General features: G+C 40.4%; 1 protein-coding gene and 1 pseudogene across 1 annotated transcript; both read right to left on the bottom strand.

Annotated features, from left to right (window-relative positions):
• The window catches only part of LOC146482895 (uncharacterized), a 47,644-nt pseudogene that overhangs the window by 14,107 nt on the left and 13,693 nt on the right, over positions 1–19,844 (bottom strand).
• On the bottom strand, positions 9,023–13,779 carry LOC146482896 (uncharacterized). Its single transcript, XM_085106491.1, has 2 exons — positions 13,453–13,779; positions 9,023–13,300 (listed from the first exon to the last, which is right to left on the bottom strand). Exons 1-2 carry the CDS (start codon positions 13,777–13,779, stop codon positions 9,023–9,025), a joined length of 4,605 nt encoding a protein of 1,534 aa, XP_084962617.1.

Genomic DNA, 19,844 nt, shown 5'->3' with positions numbered 1-19,844 from the left:
ATTTGAAAAAAAATGCACTGTCCATTATAAGAAAAATGAACAGCATAGGACAAATAATGAGAGAGATAGAGGCAAATGAATGGAACCGCTTGGGAACGCGTAACCATATTTTCGTTAAATTACGCACCGGAAATATTCAATAACTTGTGCGTGCTAAGTCAAAACTCAAAAACTATAAATCGTATAAAAAAGCTTAAACTTTCGTTGGATTTGCATTAGAATACACTATTCATTAAAAAGTAGCACTATATCACAAATATTAAGAGAGATACAGGCAAATGAATGCAACAGCTTGTGAACGCGTAGCGCAATTTGCGTTAAATTACACGTCGGAAAATTTCAATGACTTGTGCGCGCAACGTCAAAACTCAAAAACTATAATTTGTATGAAAAAGCTTAAACTTTCGTTGAATTTGCATTAAAATACACTATTCATTAAAAGTTAAGTAGCATTATAGCACAAATAATAAGAGAGATACAGGCAAATGAATGCAACAGCTTGTGAACACGTAACTGAATTTCTGTTAAATTACACGTTGGGAAAATTTCAATTACTTGTGCGCGCAACGTCAAAACTCAAAAACTATAAATCGTATGGATAAGATTAAACTATTGCTGAATTTGGAAAACAATACGCTGTGGATTCAAAAAAGGAGCAGCAAAGAACAATTAATAAGAGAGATACAGTCAAATGAATGCAACAGCTTGTGAACGCGTAGCGCAGTTTGCGTTAAATTGCACGCCAAAAAATTACTTGTGCGCGCAACGTCAAAACTCAAAATTTATAAATTGTATGGATAAGATTAAAGTATTGCTGAATTTGGAAAACAATACGATGTGAATAAAAAAAAGTAGTCGCATAGGTCAAATAGTGTGAGAGATAGAGGCAAATGAATGCAAAAGCTTGTGAACGCGTAAATCAATTTTTGTTAAATTACAAACCGGAAAAATTCAATTGCTTGTGCGCGCTAAGATAAAATTAAAAAACTATATAATGTATAAAAAAGCTTAAACTTTCGTTGAATTTGGATTAGAATACACTATCCATTAGAAAACAAATAGCACGACAGCACAAATAATGAGAGAGATAGAGGCAAATGAATGGAACCGCTTGTGAACGCGTAAGTCAATTTTCGTTAAATTACACACCGGAAATATTCAATGACTTGTGCGCGAAACGTCAAAACTCAAAAATTATAAATTGTATAAAAAAGCTTAAACTTTCGTTGAATTTACATTACAATACACTATCCATTAAAAGTTAGGTAGCACCATAGCAGAAATATTAAGAGAGATACAGGCAAATGAATGCAACAGCTTGTGAACGCGTAACTAAATTTTCGTTAAATCACACGCCGGAAAAATTCAATTACTTGTGCGCGCAACGTTAAAACTCAAAAACTATAAATTGTATGGATAAGATTAAACTATTGCTGAATTTGGAAAACAATACGCTGTGGATTAAAAAAAAACGCAGCAAAGAACAAATAATAAGAGAGATACAGGCAAATGAATGCAACAGCTTGTGAACGCGTAACTGAATTCTCGTAAAATTATACGTCGGAAAATTTCAATTACTTGGGCACGCAACGTCAAAACTAACAGACTATCAATTGTATGGATAACATTAAACTATTGCTGAATTTGAAAGAAAATACACTGTGAATTAGAAAAAAAAAGTTGCACCATAGCACAAATAATGAGAGAGATAGACGCAAATGAATGCAACCGCTTGTGAACGCGTAATCTAATTTTCGTTAAATTACACCCCGGAAATATTCAAAGACTTGTGCGCGAAACGTCAAAACTAACAGACTATCAATTGTATGGATAACATTAAACTATTGCTGAATTTGAAAGAAAATACACTGTGAATTAAAAAAAAAAGTTGCACCATAGCACAAATAATGAGAGAGATAGACGCAAATGAATGCAACCGCTTGTGAACGCGTAACCTAATTTTCGTTAAATTACACCCCGGAAATATTCAAAGACTTGTGCGCGAAACGTCAAAACTCAAAAACCATAAATTGTGTAAAAAAGCTTAAACTTTTGTTGAATTTGCATTAGAATACACTATCCATTAAAAATTAGGTAGCACCATAGCACAAATATTAAGAGAGATACAGGCAAATGAATGCAACAGCTTGTGAACGCGAAACTAAATTTTCGTTAACTCACACGCCGGAAAAATTCAATTACTTGTGCGCGCAACGTTAAAACTCAAAAACTATAAATTGTATGGATAAGATTAAACTATTGCTGAATTTGGAAAACAATACGCTGTGGATTAAAAAAAAAGAGCAGCATAGAACAAATAATAAGAGAGATACAGGCAAATGAATGCAAGAGCTTGTGGACGCGTAAGTCAATTTTCGTTAAATTACACAGCGGAAATATTCAATGAGTTTTGCGCGAAACGTCAAAACTTAAAAACCATAAATTGTGTAAAAAAGCTTAAACTTTTGTTGAATTTGCATTAGAATACACTATCCATTAAAAGTTAAATAACACCATAGCAAAAATATTAAGAGAGATACAGGCAAATGAATGCAACAGCTTGTGAACGCGTAACTGAATTTTCGTTAAATTACACGCCGGAAAAATTCAATTACTTGTGCGCGCAACGTTAAAACTCAAAAACTATAAATTGTATGGATAAGATTAAACTATTGTTGAATTTGGAAACAATACGCTGTGGATTAAAAAAAAACGCAGCAAAGAACAAATAATAAGAGAGATACAGGCAAATGAATGCAACAGCTTGTGAACGCGTAACTGAATTCTCGTAAAATTATACGTCGGAAAATTTCAATTACTTGTGCACGCAACGTCAAAACTAACAGACTATCAATTGTATGGATAACATTAAACTATTGCTGAATTTGAAAGAAAATACACTGTGAATTAAAAAAAAAAGTTGCACCATAGCACAAATAATGAGAGAGATAGACGCAAATGAATGCAACCGCTTGTGAACGCGTAATCTAATTTTCGTTAAATTACACCCCGAAAATATTCAAAGACTTGTGCGCGAAACGTCAAAACTCAAAAACTATAAATCGTATGAAGAAGCTTAAACTTTCCTTGAATTCGGATTAGAATACACTATTTATTGAAAGAAAAATAGCACCATGGCACAAATAATAGGAGAGAAAGAGGCAAATGAATGCAGCCGCTTGTAAACGCGTAGCGCAATTTGCGCTAAATTACACGCCGGAAAATTTCAATAAATTGTGCGCGCTAAGTCAAAACTCAAAACCTATAAATTGTATGAAGAAGCTTAAACCTTCGTTGAATTTGGATTAGAATACACTATCCATTAAAAAAAGTAGCACCATTTCACAAATAGTAAGAGAGATACAGGCAAATGAATGCAACAGCTTGTGAACGCGTAGCGCAATTTGCGTTACCCTGTAGCACGAAAATTTTGCGGAAGTTTTATTTTGCGGATTGGCGATTTTTTGTGGTTTGCAGGAACAAATTTTTGCGGTTCGAGATGACTTAAATTTCAGCTGGGAACTAATTTATGCGATGCTCTGGTTCAAGCAGCAGAACATTTAAATGGAAGAAACCTGAATATTTTCAACTTTTATTGTACGGTCAATTGAGTCCCAGTTCACTCTTAGTTACATATTAGAGACATATCACTGAAATGCCTTACTGCGCAAAGGAACGGAACAACAAAAAGGCTACCCCTACCATGCACAGCCAAACACTGTTTCGTTAATATGGTTTGCCACGACGCTATTGCCGTATATTATTTTATAAGAAAGCAGAATGAATGTTTGAATTTCCGTAGCTGAAACTTTTCTATGCATACAGAGGGGCTTTCGAGTGAAAGATGTGCTTTGAGACCTAACTGGGAGCGGCATGCTAAAATGCAAAAGCATGCCCTATTGTAACGCAATGAGACAGACTCAGTCAATAATAATAACACTCTTGTTCAGTTGAACTTCTGCACTTCTGTGCAGGCCGTTGCAGAAGCGTCAATAGAACACGGTTGGTCTGATGCACGATTCAAGTCTGTGCGTTCCTTCAGATGACCCATTCGTGCCGATCTAATGTACAGAATTGCTTTACTCTTGACAGCTCTAGTTGCTTTATCTAATGGAAAATCATGTTAATGTTCTTGTTTAAGTCCAATGCATATCACTCCAGTGGCAGAAGTGTACTGAAGAGGATTTTTAAGTTTGACTGAAGGGAGTTAATTTTTGTGGCGTTTTATTTTGCGGATGTTTTTTTCTGCGGGAACTAATTTTTGCGGATCGAGGTCAATCTGCAAAATCCGCAAAAATTAGAACCCGCAAAATTTTCATGCTACACGGTATATTACACGTCGGAAAATTTCAATTACTTGTGCGCGCAACGTAAAAAACTCAAAAACTATAATTCGTATAGAGAAGATTAAACTATTGCTGAATTTGGAAAACAATACGCTTTAGATTAAAAAAAAAAAAGGAGCAGCATAGGACAAATAATAAGAGAGATACAGTCAAATGAATGCAACAGCTTGTGAACGCGTAACTTGAATTTTTGTTAAATTACACGTCGGGAAAATTTCAATTACTTGTGTGCGCAACGTCAAAACTCAAAAACTATAAATTGTATGAATAAGATTAAAGTATTGCTGAATTTAGCAAACGATACAATGTGAATTAAAAAAAAGTAGCCGCATAGGTCAAATAATGTGAGAGATAGAGGCAAATAAATGCAAAAGCTTGTGAACGCGTAAGTCAATTTTCGTTTAAGTACACACGTATGAAAAAGCTTAAACTTTCGTTGAATTCGGATTAGAATACATTATCCATTAAAAGAAAGTAGCACCATAGCACAAAAAATAAGAGAGATAGAGGCAAATGAATGCAACAGCTTGGTACACTGCGTGCAACGTCAAAACTCAAAAACTATAAATCGCATGGAAAAGATCAAACAATCGCTGAATTCGCAAAAGAATACACTCTGGATTAAAAAAAAAAAGTAGCAGCAGATGTCAAATAATGAGTGTAGAAGCTTGTCTCCAAAACGAGATAACACAAGATATCTGTGGATTCGACCGGAGGTAAACAGTCAGGCTGAAAGTGCTTCCCTTCGATCAACACTGGATCGATTCCGATTGCGGATATTTTCTGCAAATATCGATCTCTGATCGGCAAATCCAGCTTCTTTGCATTTTCAGAAATCGGAAAAGAATATGCAGCCTTCGAATTATCCTCGGAGCTTGATTCGCTTTTGTGTAAGTCCATTTTTTCTAGTGGGAACAATAAATCCACTTCTTGTTTTATTTTACTATTTGACGTCTCAAAAATAATGAAATTAATGATTAAAAAAAAAAACAATTGAAAAAGGCCGCGGTAGGTATTTCCTGGGAGATTTGGTGGTCTAACCGGGAGACCGGGAGATTTGATGAAAAACTTGGAGACTCCCGGGAAAACCGAGAGAGTTGGCAGGTCTGGAATTGCAGTTGTGACCTACCAATGCCGTATTACGCAATCAAAAGTGGTACACCAATATGGCGGCGGGCCAATGCGTGAAGTGACGTGAAAACGATCAATAGCTTGTTGCGCTGTCTTTTAGCTCTCTGAGTTGCTTCTTATCTGAAAACCAGCTATTGTGTTCTTAGAGCTGAAATGTACCTCCATTATTTTGTGGCTTAGCTCGCATCCGCAGCAGATATTCGAAGCTACGATAGACAACTCTCTTGTGAGTCTCTGGGATGCTGGTGAAATTTCTTCTGGTGAGTGTCTGATGTTGTTTCTCATGCAAGACTGCAGTTTCGATTTCTTGGAATCTCATCAGCTGCTAGCATGTTAAAATGGGGTTAAAACGTCGCCAAAGAATCCAACAATCCTTTATTGTTTCAGTGAATTATGCAATTTGCTATTGTAGTGAAATATTTATCAACTGTGAATAACACTGAAAGAACATTTAAACCATATCAATCCGAAAAAACGACGATCTTCCTAAAAAAACGAAGATTTGCGAAAAAATCGTAGCCTGCGTAGCTGGCGGTTTTTATGGGTGGGCTCACCGGCGAGCCGGGCACGAGGGCCAAAACGAGTGGCGAAGCCGCGGAGAAACTGGGCGAGGGCAACGAGAAAATTGCGGCAAAGCCGTTCGTTGACGCGTCTTCGCCGCGACTGTCACGGTTCTCTCCACATTTTACCCGCAGCTGCGCCACTCGTTTTGGCCCGGCTTTACCGCCCTCCAAAACCGCCAGCTACGCAGGCTAAAAAATCGCGAAGAAAACGAAGACTGTGGGTACCCATAGAGAGGCTCATACAACGTATCGTGTTAACCTTTAACTGTTTATGCTTACGTTTAAATGTAACTCATTGTAACTCTGGCCCTGAAGAAGACTAGTTGTACTGGTTGAAATATTGGCCCCTAATAAATAAGCCCTTTGCCGTAGTGTCAGCCCTGCAATCAGTTTGGTTTATTTACACGTAAAGTGACGTCTGGCACGTGCATTTCACTGCAAGAGATCCGGCAACGGAACGTATTCAGAACAGTTTATTTTGCGTCGTGTGGTCCCCTGCATCAGGTTAAAGTTTCGTATCTTGCTACACCCTTATTTGGAGAAGATGTAGTAATATCGATCACCTAAAAAAGCCGGAGACTTGCATCTTGGAACAGGGAGACTAATTAAACCACCTTTTACGGGACACACCAGCAGTGAACGCGGCTTTGAAAATCATGCTCCCAGGGGTGTGGGACCCATTGTTTGATATTAAACTTTTTTATACAGTCCGAACTCTATTAAAGTGCTACTATGACGAAATTCGCGTCTTTCTAATCTGAGCCATTTTAAAACATAAACTAGAAATACGTGAATCGCAAAACCTCGCGAAGCTAGGGGTAGGTGTACAGTTGATTAGAAGTGAAGGAATGGGCAAGGGCTGTTTATGATAGTGATGGAGAGGATAGTGCGCCTCCCGGAGTGTGCCCTTTGAAAAGGCCCACCCTTGCGCAATTGGTTGTACCACACCCACTCTGGGTCATGTCATCCCCACATACTATGGGAGTGATACCCTGTAGTTAACATGACATTAGGGATGCAGCATTAGAAATGTGAAGGGGGGGTGTCCCAAAGCAATGAAAACAAATCATGGAAAACCAAAATTTAGATAAAAGAATCTTGCATTGCAAAAGAAGTAGGAAAAAGGATTTCAAGGTTGGAAAAAGTCATGCTCCCTGCTTGTTTAAAAACTGACATACCTTTCCTCCCCCTCACCCCCTTCACATGTATAATGGTGCTTCCCTGACCAGAAGGTTCTATAAATTACATTGATCTCCTTACTCTTCATGGAATTGAGAAGTAGTCATTCAATAGAGTATAAGCATTTAACAGAAGGAAAAATTATTGCTACCGTGGACATGGTCAAGTGTTACCCTGTGCAACCGTCTCCCTTTCCCACCAATCCTTTCACTCCCAGAATTGAGCCGCCTTATTCTAAATTCTCCTTATAATTTTAATACACTCAAGCAGATAGGTCATAAGAATTAAGGAAATAAAAATAATTGTGTTTTGCTATGACACCAAAATCTCAGGAATAAAATTACTAAGGAGAATTATCTCTGATATGTTGGTAGTGAAAGGGTTGGTAAAAGTGTAAAGGGTACAATATTTTTCAAATGATATTTAAGAGAGCTCTCCGAAGATGGTCTATGTAACTGTAGCTCATCTTTTTGCTCTCCAAACGCCCCCCCCCCCCCCCCCCCCCCGTACCTTCCAGGATAATGATTAATTGAAACTCAGTAAGTACAACATTTGCTATAGTTGAAACTGCTTTATTTGCATGAACAAAATATGTACTGATGACATGTGATTGTGGTTGGTTGAAGATAAATTGCTAAATTCTCCTTCCAACAAAACAAAAGGAGAATTTGACCTTACATCAAAAGTCACTCTGCGCCTTATTTCGCACGCGCGTTCAATAATTACTGCAATGTAATGTTCTCTTTGTTATGAGTGCTCAGTGAATAGTTGCAAGGCAAGACTGGGGGAAATTGAATGGATAAGAAATGACTATATCTTCATCCAAAAATTCCATTTCCCTGAGTCTCATCTGCTTACTATTCAGTAATGAAGTTGTTTTTACTGCAGCCTGGATACATAATTTTGGTATTGAGAAAAAGTACTAAGTGACAAAAGTTATGTTTTCACGTTTAACTGCAATTTTGTTGTCACTTACCTTGCAGAAGAGGTTAGAATGTAAAGATTTATCTTTATGCTACATCTAAACTGGCAACACTAGATAAACTAAAATGTATGAAATAAATTTTATGTTGAAATGAAATTTTCGAAAGTGTACTTTTCTTGTGTCCACTTACCTTAAGAAGGAAGAAATATCTCGCATTTAGACACTGGCGATATGAGATTTTAAGATGAGGAAATAATCACTTACCTTAACAAGGAAAAAATATCTAGCATTTAGATACTGGCTATATGAGATTTTAAGATGAGGGTTCATTTGTGAACTACGGGTAGTTGTTGATTGAGCAGATTAATGGCGGTGCTGATGTTGACGTGCGGTGATATCAGCCAGTTGTTGTAATCGTTCCTCTTCTCTTAGCCTTTGTTGTAATTGCTTGCTTTTAGCTATCGCCTGGAGTCTTTGAAAGGACAATGGCTGTAGAACTACATTATCTAAAGAGCGTACTCTAGAGAGTGCAACAAAACTACATCCTGCAGCTCTTTCTGCTTTTCCTAGGTCAATAACCGCTGTAGATAATGTTTGGCCTTGCGACTTGTGAATGGTCATCGCGTAGCTTAAACGAAGTGGTAGCTGCTGTCGTGACAATCGTTGGCCTTCAGTTTCCCATTCAAATAAGTGTGGTGGTATAGGGACAATCTGAGGGTGTGTGTGCAGGAAAGGTGGTCCTGTGTAGTGCTGAAAATCCACCAGTGCTGCGATAGGCAAACAGGGGGGAGGGCGCTCAGGATGGAAGATGAGGTCATGTACAACACCTGATGCACCATTACACAGTCCAACTTCCTGCCAAAGGTTACATGTTAGCATTACAGCTGCTCCTCTTGCAAGAAATATAACAGCATTAAGACCTCCAGCATCATCTGATGTGGGGCCTTTGCATTTCTGCCTGAATGAACAGCAGAGATGCGAGCAACTGGGTTTGCTAGGTTGCTAAGTTTGTCATAATTGTAGTTTGCTACACTTGCTTTGTCAAAAAATAACCGTGGGGCATCTTTGAAGTTGTCCATGTTGATGTGCTGTGGTGTACGTTCGCAAAGTTTTTGCCAATCGCATTGCGTGCTCTGGCCATTTCGCATACGCATAAGAATTTCTCGGAAAACTTCAGCCTCTGGATTATTTCCTGCTTGTCTAATGTTTTGCCTTAGCATCACAACTGTTTCGAAAAGAGTATATATTGAATAACCATGTTGACCTAGAATTGAACTGGGCGATGTGGCATAAATAGGCTTGTCTCCAACAGGTGGCAATTGTGCGAAATCTCCAAGCAAGATCATTGAAATTCCTCCAAGTGGTTCATTTAGTTTACCTGTAGCCTGGCGCAGACGCTTATCTACCCAAGCCAATGTCCTCTGTCCGAGCATAGACATCTCATCAGTAATAAGGTAATGCTTACCAGTGAAGCGAAGTTGTAATCGTTGTAGTGCTTGTCCTTGCAAGTCAGAATTGTTGTGGTTACGCACTGGCAGCTGCAACGCAGAGTGTAATGTGCAGCCCCGAATGTTGTATCCAGCAATTCCAGTAGTACCTGTCAGCTTACACTTATCTCGTAGAATGGTCATTAAGGCATTGATTAAAAAAGACTTGCCCGATCCTGCTGTTCCTGTAATTATCATGCGGAGAGGCTCATTTGGTGTCTCACTGTTGAGAGCGTCATGATGCATAGCTACTTTGTTGAAAGCAAGGCGCTGATCGACATTTAGTTGTTCTGGATTAACAGGCTGGTGCTGTCTCCTGTGTACAACAGTTGGGTCTTCGCCTGCTTCATTTCTCCTTTTTGTGATCCAATTTGCAGAGTCACGAACTAAACCAGGAGGCATTGTCCTTCCTGCTGTCGTCCAGTCAAAGTGGAAGTTTTGCTGAGTGGGGTTTTCTTGTGATACACTTTGGTCATATTGTTGATTTAAGCGACACAGGAGCATCCACTCTTCAGGTTCTTCTTCGTGCTGTGGTTCGTCATCTTCCTCATCATCATCGTCTTGTTCTTCCTCAGTGTAACGTTGAGCTTGTTGTTGCTCTTGCGCTAACATGGGCATGTAATCTCCAGCGTTGTCCAATGTAAGAAATGCATGGTAACATTGTATGTGAATGTCATCTGAGTCTTCAAGTCCATTCCAAGCAGTATTAACTTCAGCAGACCATGGTTTGTATTTAATCAGCTGATATTTACAGTACTTTCCATAGTTCTGTCCGGATGGATTAGGGGAAAAATTGGGAAATGTTCGAATGATTACTTCTTGTTTACGGCGTTTGAGCTCTCCTTTCGAGACATAGTAAGCTGAAGCAAATTGAACCAAGTTGAGATCAAGAATATTTGGGGTCTGTTCTTGCCAGTTAGCTCGAAGCGAGTAAGCATCAAGTACTGAAGGGTCTAATGCTTCATCGCCTTGATTGTCATTTTCATCTTGCCCTGTCCGAACTCTTCTACTACCATCTAATGACACACAGAGAAACGAGAATGTGGAGGAGTACAATGGTTTTCCAAGAAGCAGGTGAGCAGTTTCTTGTGATCCTATGTCACGCTCTCCAATAACTTGGATCATTGCACTTCGCAATGCAGTTGTTGCCATGTCTGTGTCATGAAGCTTGTTTACACAGAGTCTCAGGATTTCAGTGGCTGACTGGGATCTTGGTTCACCTTTAGTAGCGTACTTAGCCATGTAGCGAATGCATTGGTCAGTATCAACAATGGCTTGAAGATCAACATTGGCTCTCCAGTGTTGTAGCATTACTCGGTTGTGGGAGTTAATACGGCTGTCATTGCGTTTAGTAGTTAGGGTTACTTTAACTCGAGCTTGGGTGACTTCTTCAACTGTCAGTTCCTGGTCATCGCTGCCTGCTTTTCTTATCAGGTGGAAGTCAAGGGATGTTTCTTCTTGACAGTCCTTTAGGAAATTGAAACGGCATGTTGGTTCCTGTCCGGGTTTGGTCCGAAGGCAGTATGCTGTACTGCATTTTGTGTGGCGTTCAACTGAATTGACAAGGGCTTGGTAGTCATCATTGATATTTTGCATGTTTTGAAATAGTGAAGATGATGGATGTGGGGAAGGTACAACCCAGTTTTCCTGGGGAATGGCCTCATTAATTGTGGTTACTAACCAGTCTGCATATTTGATAACAGTTGTTGTTGCTTGATGTCCTGCTTCAATTTGGGGTTGAAAGTCAGCTGCCATGTGTTCATAGCTTGGTTGTTGCATTTGCAGTTGCAGAATCTGCTCTAGCTTCCATCCTTGAACAGCTGTGTTTACGAGGTTGCAAAGGCCTGGATCATTTGTAAGCTTTGCACAGCCATGTGCGTGTATACTGCCTCGCGCCTGCCACTCAAAACGATGCCACTTCCATTGTGTGTGCAATACTCGATCTAGCCAAACATTAGAAAATTCATCTAGCCTTGAAACAAAGTAAGAATCTGTCAAGTGTGGATTGTCTATTACAGCTTTAATGCGAATGGAAGGTGTGGCATTGTTTGGCTCCTGTAGTAGTCGGTGTAAATCTGGCCAGTAGTTGTCAGCTGCACTGAAAGTGAAGAAAAAGGTGGGAGCCCCTTTCTGTGCAATGAGAGCTTTCAGTTCCTGGTAGCGTTGATACCAGTACTGCTTTGTCCCTTGAATCTTGGCAACGTAACGTTGAAGGCGATTCCTGAGCTGGTTGGCTGACATCTGTCCTACCATTTGACGAAGTTCCTCGATTGTTAAATTGGAGTCTTCTGGATTTTGCGTGAGATAGATGCGAGCTTGGGACAACAGTTGATGGCGTTGTTTCATGTTGAGTGCCCAATATGGAAATCGAGGGTGTGATGCAAAGCGCCAGGAAAAGGTTCCTGCTGTCGAACAGTCTACATACTTAATAAGGTGTTTGAAGCCTTCCGTTAAAGAAACTTCTCGAAGGCGTGTTTTCTTAGTGGGATCTCCTTTTCCATAAGGGAAAAGAGTTGGAAATGCCATAGTAGCCAAACCCTCTGTACGGAATTCATTGATAGGATCACCATCATTGGATGGCCAGTCTAACGGATCTTCTCCATTGATTAAAGCCCTTATGGCATCCTGTTCTGACTGTTGAGATTGAGGAAGTGGGAGAAAGGAATGACTGTGCTGAGAATGGGCATCATCATTGCTCTGAGAAGTGTGTTCTTCGGCAGTGTGTTCCTGTGCATTTGGCTGTGGATCCTCAGCTGTAGGGAGATCTGAGGGAACTCCATCAATGGGTAAACTGTGGAGGGCTTCATAGTCAATTTGAATGTCAGCATAAAAGGGATTGTTATCCTTCAGCCATGTGATTGCCTGAAGAACCTTCTGTCTTCTAACTCTACAATCTCTGTGTGTGTTGTCAGCTCCATGTTTTCGAATTATCAGGTAAGGTAGTTGCGCAACATTAGGAGGAAGTCTAGAGAGAAAACCCTGAATGTTTTGGGGAAGATTTAAAACATGTCCCTTATAACCCCTTTGTCCTCCATGTTTCCGATAAACACACATAATTGGGCAAGCTCTTGCAATAAGCATCTCCTCAATGTCAGTTAAGCCTTGTAATGCTGTTGGTAAGCAACCCGGATCCATGTCATTTTCCTGGGAGAATAATTTGGGGTTTCCCTTATCACGCTTACATCTTAGGCATTCAAAAGTCTGAAGTGTTAAACCAGTGTTTGTTGGCCAAGCTTCCTTACAGGTTACACATTGTCGGTGTTGTAATTTATTCATTGCACGATGGAAATTTGCCATCTCAGTTTGAACCCATTGTTGTTCATGTAAAGGCTGTTCGTCATTTCTCCAGCCGTTGGAAAGATAGCTGTCGCGATTATTTTGATCTTCTACATGTTCTAGCCTCTCGGTCTCTCTGTACATAGCACCATTTTGTCGAAGCAATTGGAGTCTGTTTTGTCGTTCCTCGTTCGTTTCAACTTCTATTCTACGAGCACTGTTGTCACGGGCGATTTGTAATCTGTCATGTCTTTGCTGTTCACTTTCTGCTTGTATTCGTATGGACTGGGTTGTCCGAAGCGTTTGTAATCGCAAATGTCGTTCCTGTTCAGTCTCATTAATCCGTCGTTGTGTCTGGTTTGTCCGAACCGTTTGTAATCGTAAATCTCGTTCCTGTTCAGTCTCATTAATCAGTCGTTGTGCCTGGTTACTTCGAAGTCGATGTAATCGAAGCTCGCGTTCAACAGAGGTTTCGTTATTGAAGCGAGCACGAGTTAAATCTTACCTAGATTGCCTATCTTCTAAAGTTTCTAATTGACGCCTACCTTGGTTGTACTGCCTGTGATACTCCAATCTGCGGTTCCTCTGCTCCTCTGTTTCTTCCTGACGGCGGTGTCTTTGCTGAGCCAAGCGAAGTTGCCTTTGCTCTGTGGTTTCCTGATGTCTCCTTCTTCTTCACTGCTCGCGCTGACTCTGAAGTCGCCTTTCACGTTGTTCAGGAGTTTCGTTGTTAAATCTCCCTCGGCGAATATGTCTTGTCCCTTGTGCCTGCTCCTGTTATTCATTTGCATCACAATTTGGTCGTCTTTCACCAATAGTAAACATTTTTCACGCCTCGATGAATTACACGTTCGGCCCTCAAGAATAAACATGAGAGTGCGCCATTGTGACGCAGCGGTTTTCTTTTATACAGTGACCAGGCCTTGCCGCTTCTGACCGGTTGAAACCGGTTGTGTTGCATAGCAACTACGAATGGCGTCTGACGTCAGGGAAAGTTGCCACTTGCCAGCCTTGTTGGCGTCAGACGCAATTCGTAGTTGCTATGCAACACAACCGGTTTCAACCGGTAACAGTACGGACACCTTCAAAGATATAAACATATAAATATATTTTCCGCTCGAATTCGCGCGGCTTAGCTCCACTCGGGCCGGCTCGGCTCGGCCCGACAAATTTATTAACCTCGCTACGCTCGGGCCTTCGGCCCTCGCTTCGCGAGGAACAAGTAGTCTGTACGTGAAGAAGAATGCTGTTTACTATTTTCAAATATCTCTTTTTGCTCCGGAGATATTCAACTTTTTAAAATATGAAAATTAGCCAAGTGATGACGTCATAAACTCAACCGAATTTGATCAAATATTATGAAAGAAGATGTCTCAACCAATTTGTATCAGAAATCAGAAATGCTTGATCATAATATGAGCTTGTCAGTTTTGTTACCGTGGCAACATACTGGGTTCCAGTCGTCCCTGATACTTAAGGCTTTGCTGGCCACCTATGCCGTTCTTTTTTGATATTTGCCAACGGTGCCTCATCTGCATGATCCAGCAAGCGTATAAATATGTTAGGTCGAGTTCGTGGCCTTGTTAAATGTTTTTCAAGCTGAAAATCACTAAAATATTGAAATCGAGCTGGAGGGGACTGGAAAAGAGTGAGTTGCCATGGGAACCGAATTTTTTATAGCCATAGGTGTATTGCCTTTAGAACTATTAGCCTGCCAGGTTTCGATGGTCTCTGCTGTAAATTGACCGAGATAGCTCTATTTATATACTTGATGTAATATGACAAAAACGAGGGCGAGTGCTTTATCACGGGTTCCAAATACCGAGAAACAGATGAAAGCACGAGGCCGCAGGCCGAGTGCTTTCATCTGTTTCGAGGTATTTGGAACCCGTGATAAAGCACGAAGCCCGAGTTTTTGACATGTCTTCTCAAATGAAACAATAAGAAATTAATCTCATTAAAATGCAAATGTTTGATCTCCGATGAAAAACATGTTTCATCTCAGATGAAAACCTGGTGGTGTTTCATCTGGTGTTTCATTGGGGTATCAAGATTCATCCACCTGACCGAAATGGAGGTCAGTAGATAGGAATTGGGGGTTGAGGAACCGGGAGGAGGGGAGGGTGAGTTAAACAATAGCCGGGGTGGATGAGTAAACAATAGCCTAGAGGATGACATCATCAAAAACGATGACATCATAAGCTAAAAATAGAGAAACCGGGGAGAGGGGAGGATGAGTAAACAATAGCCTAGAGGATGATGTCATAAGTTAAAAATAGAGACAAGGGGTGTAATTTCCTCCCCTCCCGGAAGATAAAGTAATAAGCTAAAAATAGAGAAACCGGGGAGTTAGGGAGGTAGAACGTCACAATAGCCTCCCCGGGTTGAGATCATCAAAATGATCACATCATAGTTAAAAATAGTATAGTGACATCATTGGGGTGGAGGAGTATTTTGCTCTCATTATAAAACGATGATCTCATAGTTTAAAAATAGAATAGTCATAAAATAGTTATAAAACTTCCCCGCTATGAAGTAGGAAACACAAACTATAATGGCCTCCCAGCAGTTATTTACCATCAGTGAGTTTAAATCATTCGCTAAGCCTCGGTTGGTGGTTTGAAATTTTTTGCTCCACGGAAGATGAAAGCCCTTTGGCCTTTTGCAAGCCTACACTTGGGTAGTGTGAGGTCATTATTTTGCCTGGCGTTCCTTTGGTGAATTTTTGAACGGTGTTGAAGTCATTCTCAAAGATAACCGGGAGTTAGGTTGTTCATTCATTTGTATGCAGTAGTCTATTTTCATTGTCCGTAAGCGTATGAAAAAGCGATTACTGCCAAACACATTATTCACGAATTGTGAGTTTCAGTAATAATCATACATTTTCAGTGATTCTATTTTGGATGAATTTGATCGAGATTGTGATTTTGTTGGTTATAACAGATGAAATCATACATCAGACATCGGACGCGTGTTTCGATTCACGCACCGTTACTTAAGCTATTATGTTAATTAAGTTGAGCTTTGTCGAGGATTAAACAGTAAAAACAGTCTTTTGTTCTCTTTGTTTATGAATAAGAATATTACGGTTGATCGATTCCTGCCTGCTTAAATTAATTTGCATGTTATGTTTAACGCGCACTGAAAAAAGTAAACACGGTCAGAATTTACTGAAAATTCTTTATTTAAATCGTTCAACAATTCAAGTACAAAGCAAAGTTCTTATGACAGCGTTAATCATCTTTATCCTCGTCATCGCTAGGGGGATAGAATCTCATTTTTGATGTCCTTTCATCCTTGTGTGTGATTGCGCCACAATTTAATTAAAATTCATCCTCTTGAGAAGCCTTATATGGATGATTTCTGTGAGTTCGCCGGGATCTTCTTGAGGGACGATCATCGTCATCCAGGTAGTTTTTAAACCGAATTCGAGGTGGTTTTTTTCTTTTCTGCGTAGGTGAGGGTACTGTGGGAGGGGGTGTTAAGATGGACGAGGGAAGTGACGCTTCCGCGGGCGTCGCTAGTGTTGCGATTGGTTCTTGGGCAACGGTCGCCTGTATAACCGTGGGAGTTTGGACAGCGCCCGCCTGTACAGTCACTGGTTCTTGATCTGGCATATGATTGCTAGAAATTTGTCTCTGTTCTTCAGAGTAGGGTGGATTTGATTCTTTGAGTCTGGAATTCAACTGTTGTTTAAACGTCAAATACTTGTTTTGCAGCTGCATGTAATGCTTTGCTCTTTCGTCATCTCCAAGGTCTGATCGTGAGAGAAGACCATCCATTGAATCTTGTAATTTCTTCATTACTGGAACTACTGTGGGAGTCATTACGTTCTGTTGTTTGAGGTACTGTGGTAGTTCCTGCGAGATATTGTCCGGTACCGCTACGTTATCAAATCGTTCTTCGCTAGGTAGAACGTTCGTTCGCAATCTACAGTTGTCTTGAGTGGTGGTTTTAAGATCAACTAGAAGATAACCAAAGTGCCTCTGTACGGCCTGCTCATAGTGATTAATAAAGAAATCGGTGTGCCTGGGATACATTTGCTTAGCCAGGGTCAGCACTTGAAGTTTATCCCGGGGGTCTTGAAAAGGACTAAGTAGTGACTGTTTAAGCTGATACTTCGACTGCCTTTTCCTTGATGAAATAAGTTCTGCACGATGCACGACCCCACAAGCTCATGTAGCTTTAATACTCATCGTTTTAAAATAAAGGCTATCTATGTAAATTATGCTTAGGTTGCGATGATGGGATCCTCTTGTAAACAGGTTGACGATTCGCTTGTCTTCACCGGCATCAGCCATCTGATCATCGATCACCATTAAGTTGCGTTGGCGGATGTCAAAATAGGAGTCATGCTCTAGATTGGAAGGAATACCTCTGATAAATTCTATGTTTGGCATTGTTGCCATCAATTCTAGATAAGCGGGCTGCCACTGCGAATAACACCAAACAATCCTCTCTGGTGGTAGGTTGATTGCTCTTTGAGCCTGTTGCAACAAAGATTTTACCCAGACGGTCTTTCCTGATCCGGTCATCCCAGCAACCATACAAGTAAATGGATGCACAAATTGAAACCGCTGACACTTTTCTGGAGAAAACGGCATAGCTCTGAATGGAGTGAAACTCGACGATTCACTGTGTTTGCGGCTCATGTGTCTTCGTATACTATCTTTCCTTGAAAAATTCTCTTGACAAACAGAACAGGTCCAACTCATGTCTACTCTGTGGAAACTTGACGAGAACTGAGAAAACGATAAATGTTTTCAGATTTATATAGGCTTTAACCACACCCAAAAGACTATTGTTTACGCCCTCTCGCCACCACCACCACCGACACCACCACCTACACCAACACCACCACCACCACCGACACCACCACCACCTACACCACCACCAACACCACCACCACCTACACCACCACCAACACCACCACCAACACCACCACCAACACCACCACTAACACCACCACCACCACCACCGACACCACCACCACCACCGCCCCCACCTCCACCACCACGTTTCTATTGTTTTCCCTCCTCCTTATTTCTAGTGTTTTCCTTCTCCTCAAGTCTATTGCTTCCCCCACATCCTACACAATAAAAGGGGGAACTTACTTTCTTAAACTCATTCCATGATCATGTCTCGCGTTGTAAAGAACAACCGAGGTTTCCTTCAGCTCCTTTCTGATTGCCCTTCCAAGCAGCGTCAGTTTCTCTTGAGAACAGCTACTCCACAACAGTTGCATGCGTTATTGCAAGTTATTTATAATGTACTTACAGAAAACATACCAGTGTCTGAAGAAGTTAGGGCCTTCTTGCGTTCGCATAAGGATGCTCTTCTAAATCTTGCTCAGCGAAATGTTCCTTACAAGACAAAGAAATGCATCCTTGTGCAAGAGGGCAGTGGGTTTATACAAGAATTACTGACCCCTGCAATTAGTAGCTTGGGGTATCTTCTGTTATAAAAGAGACCGTGGATTCTGAATGTTGGTCATTTGTGTCTCTCTTTTAACGAGTGCTGGTCGATATGAAAAGAAAGATGGATTGGGATAAAGAGGAGGAAAGTGAAATGGAGGATTACTCAACCTCTGATGAGGAAAGTGACGAAGAAGAACCCCGGATAAAAGATGTCTTGAACAACCTTTCCAACGCCGTTTCCAGAAAACACGCTTCTGAACTATTGCATAGTATGGCTACTTCTAAAAATATCTTGTTCTGGACACCTAGTGGACTGCTACTCCGAAACCAGCGCCCAATACCAGTAACAAACATCTCAGAGCTTGTCGAGTATGTGTTACTCCCTCATAACGAAGATGTCGCCAAACCGCGTGCGCTCAATACTTTCCTAGATGGGCTGGCAGAGCTCGGAGTGAATAAGCGACTGATCGAAAATAAAAAACTTCTAAGCGATTTGTTAGAAAAAGAAAGAGGATACCAGGATAAAGAGGACGAATCAGGTAATGAGGCTAATGATGAAAACTTGTCGGACAGCAGTGAAGAAGAGGAAACCAGTTCTAAAAATAGTCAAGCCGAAGTATCTCATAACAGCGACCTGGAAAGTGATTGGGAAGAAGAGGCCGAGAATAGAAGCGACTCAGTTGAAAATTCAACGATAGTTCAGGCAAAAGTTCATGATCCTTGCCGACACTGCAACAGTTCACAGGGATATGATACCGTAGTCATGAAATGTCCTAAGTGCTTTTGGGAAGATAACTGTAAAGTTTGCCCTATATGTGATCACAAGATTCCTCTTGAACGAAAGCACGCGAAAGAATCTCTCCGTCGATGTTATGATTGTGGCGCAATCACACACAAGGATGAAAGGACATCAAAAATGAGATTCTATCCCCCTAGCGATGACGAGGATAAAGATGATTAACGCTGTCATAAGAACTTTGCTTTGTACTTGAATTGTTGAACGATTTAAATAAAGAATTTTCAGTAAATTCTGACCGTGTTTACTTTTTTCAGTGCGCGCCAAACATAACATGCAAATTAATTTAAGCAGGCAGGAATCGATCAACCGTAATATTCTTATTCATAAACAAAGAGAACAAAAGACTGTTTTTACTGTTTAATCCTCGACAAAGCTCAACTTAATTAACATAATAGCTTAAGTAACGGTGCGTGAATCGAAACACGCGTCCGATGTCTGATGTATGATTTCATCTGTTATAACCAACAAAATCACAATCTCGATCAAATTCATCCAAAATAGAATCACTGAAAATGTATGATTATTACTGAAACTCACAATTCGTGAATAATGTGTTTGGCAGTAATCGCTTTTTCATACGCTTACGGACAATGAAAATAGACTACTGCATACAAATGAATGAACAACCTAACTCCCGGTTATCTTTGAGAATGACTTCAACACCGTTCAAAAATTCACTAAAGAAACGCCAGGCAAAATAATGACCTCACACTACCCAAGT

Source organism: Pavona decussata, unplaced genomic scaffold, assembly GCF_977016875.1.
Source record: "Pavona decussata unplaced genomic scaffold, jaPavDecu1.1 SCAFFOLD_41, whole genome shotgun sequence".
NCBI lineage: Eukaryota > Metazoa > Cnidaria > Anthozoa > Scleractinia > Agariciidae > Pavona > Pavona decussata.
The sequence above is the reverse complement of the archived record's forward strand: the minus strand, read 5'-3'. Positions and strand labels throughout refer to the sequence as shown.

Coding starts and splice junctions, on each gene's coding strand:
- LOC146482896 (XM_085106491.1), bottom strand. CDS start 13,779: ATGTTTATTCTTGAGGGCCGAACGTGTAATTCATCGAGGCGTGAAAAA. Junction 13,301..13,452: donor TCACAGGCAGTACAACCAAG/GTAGGCGTCAAT, acceptor GAGACTGAACAG/GAACGAGATTTACGATTACA.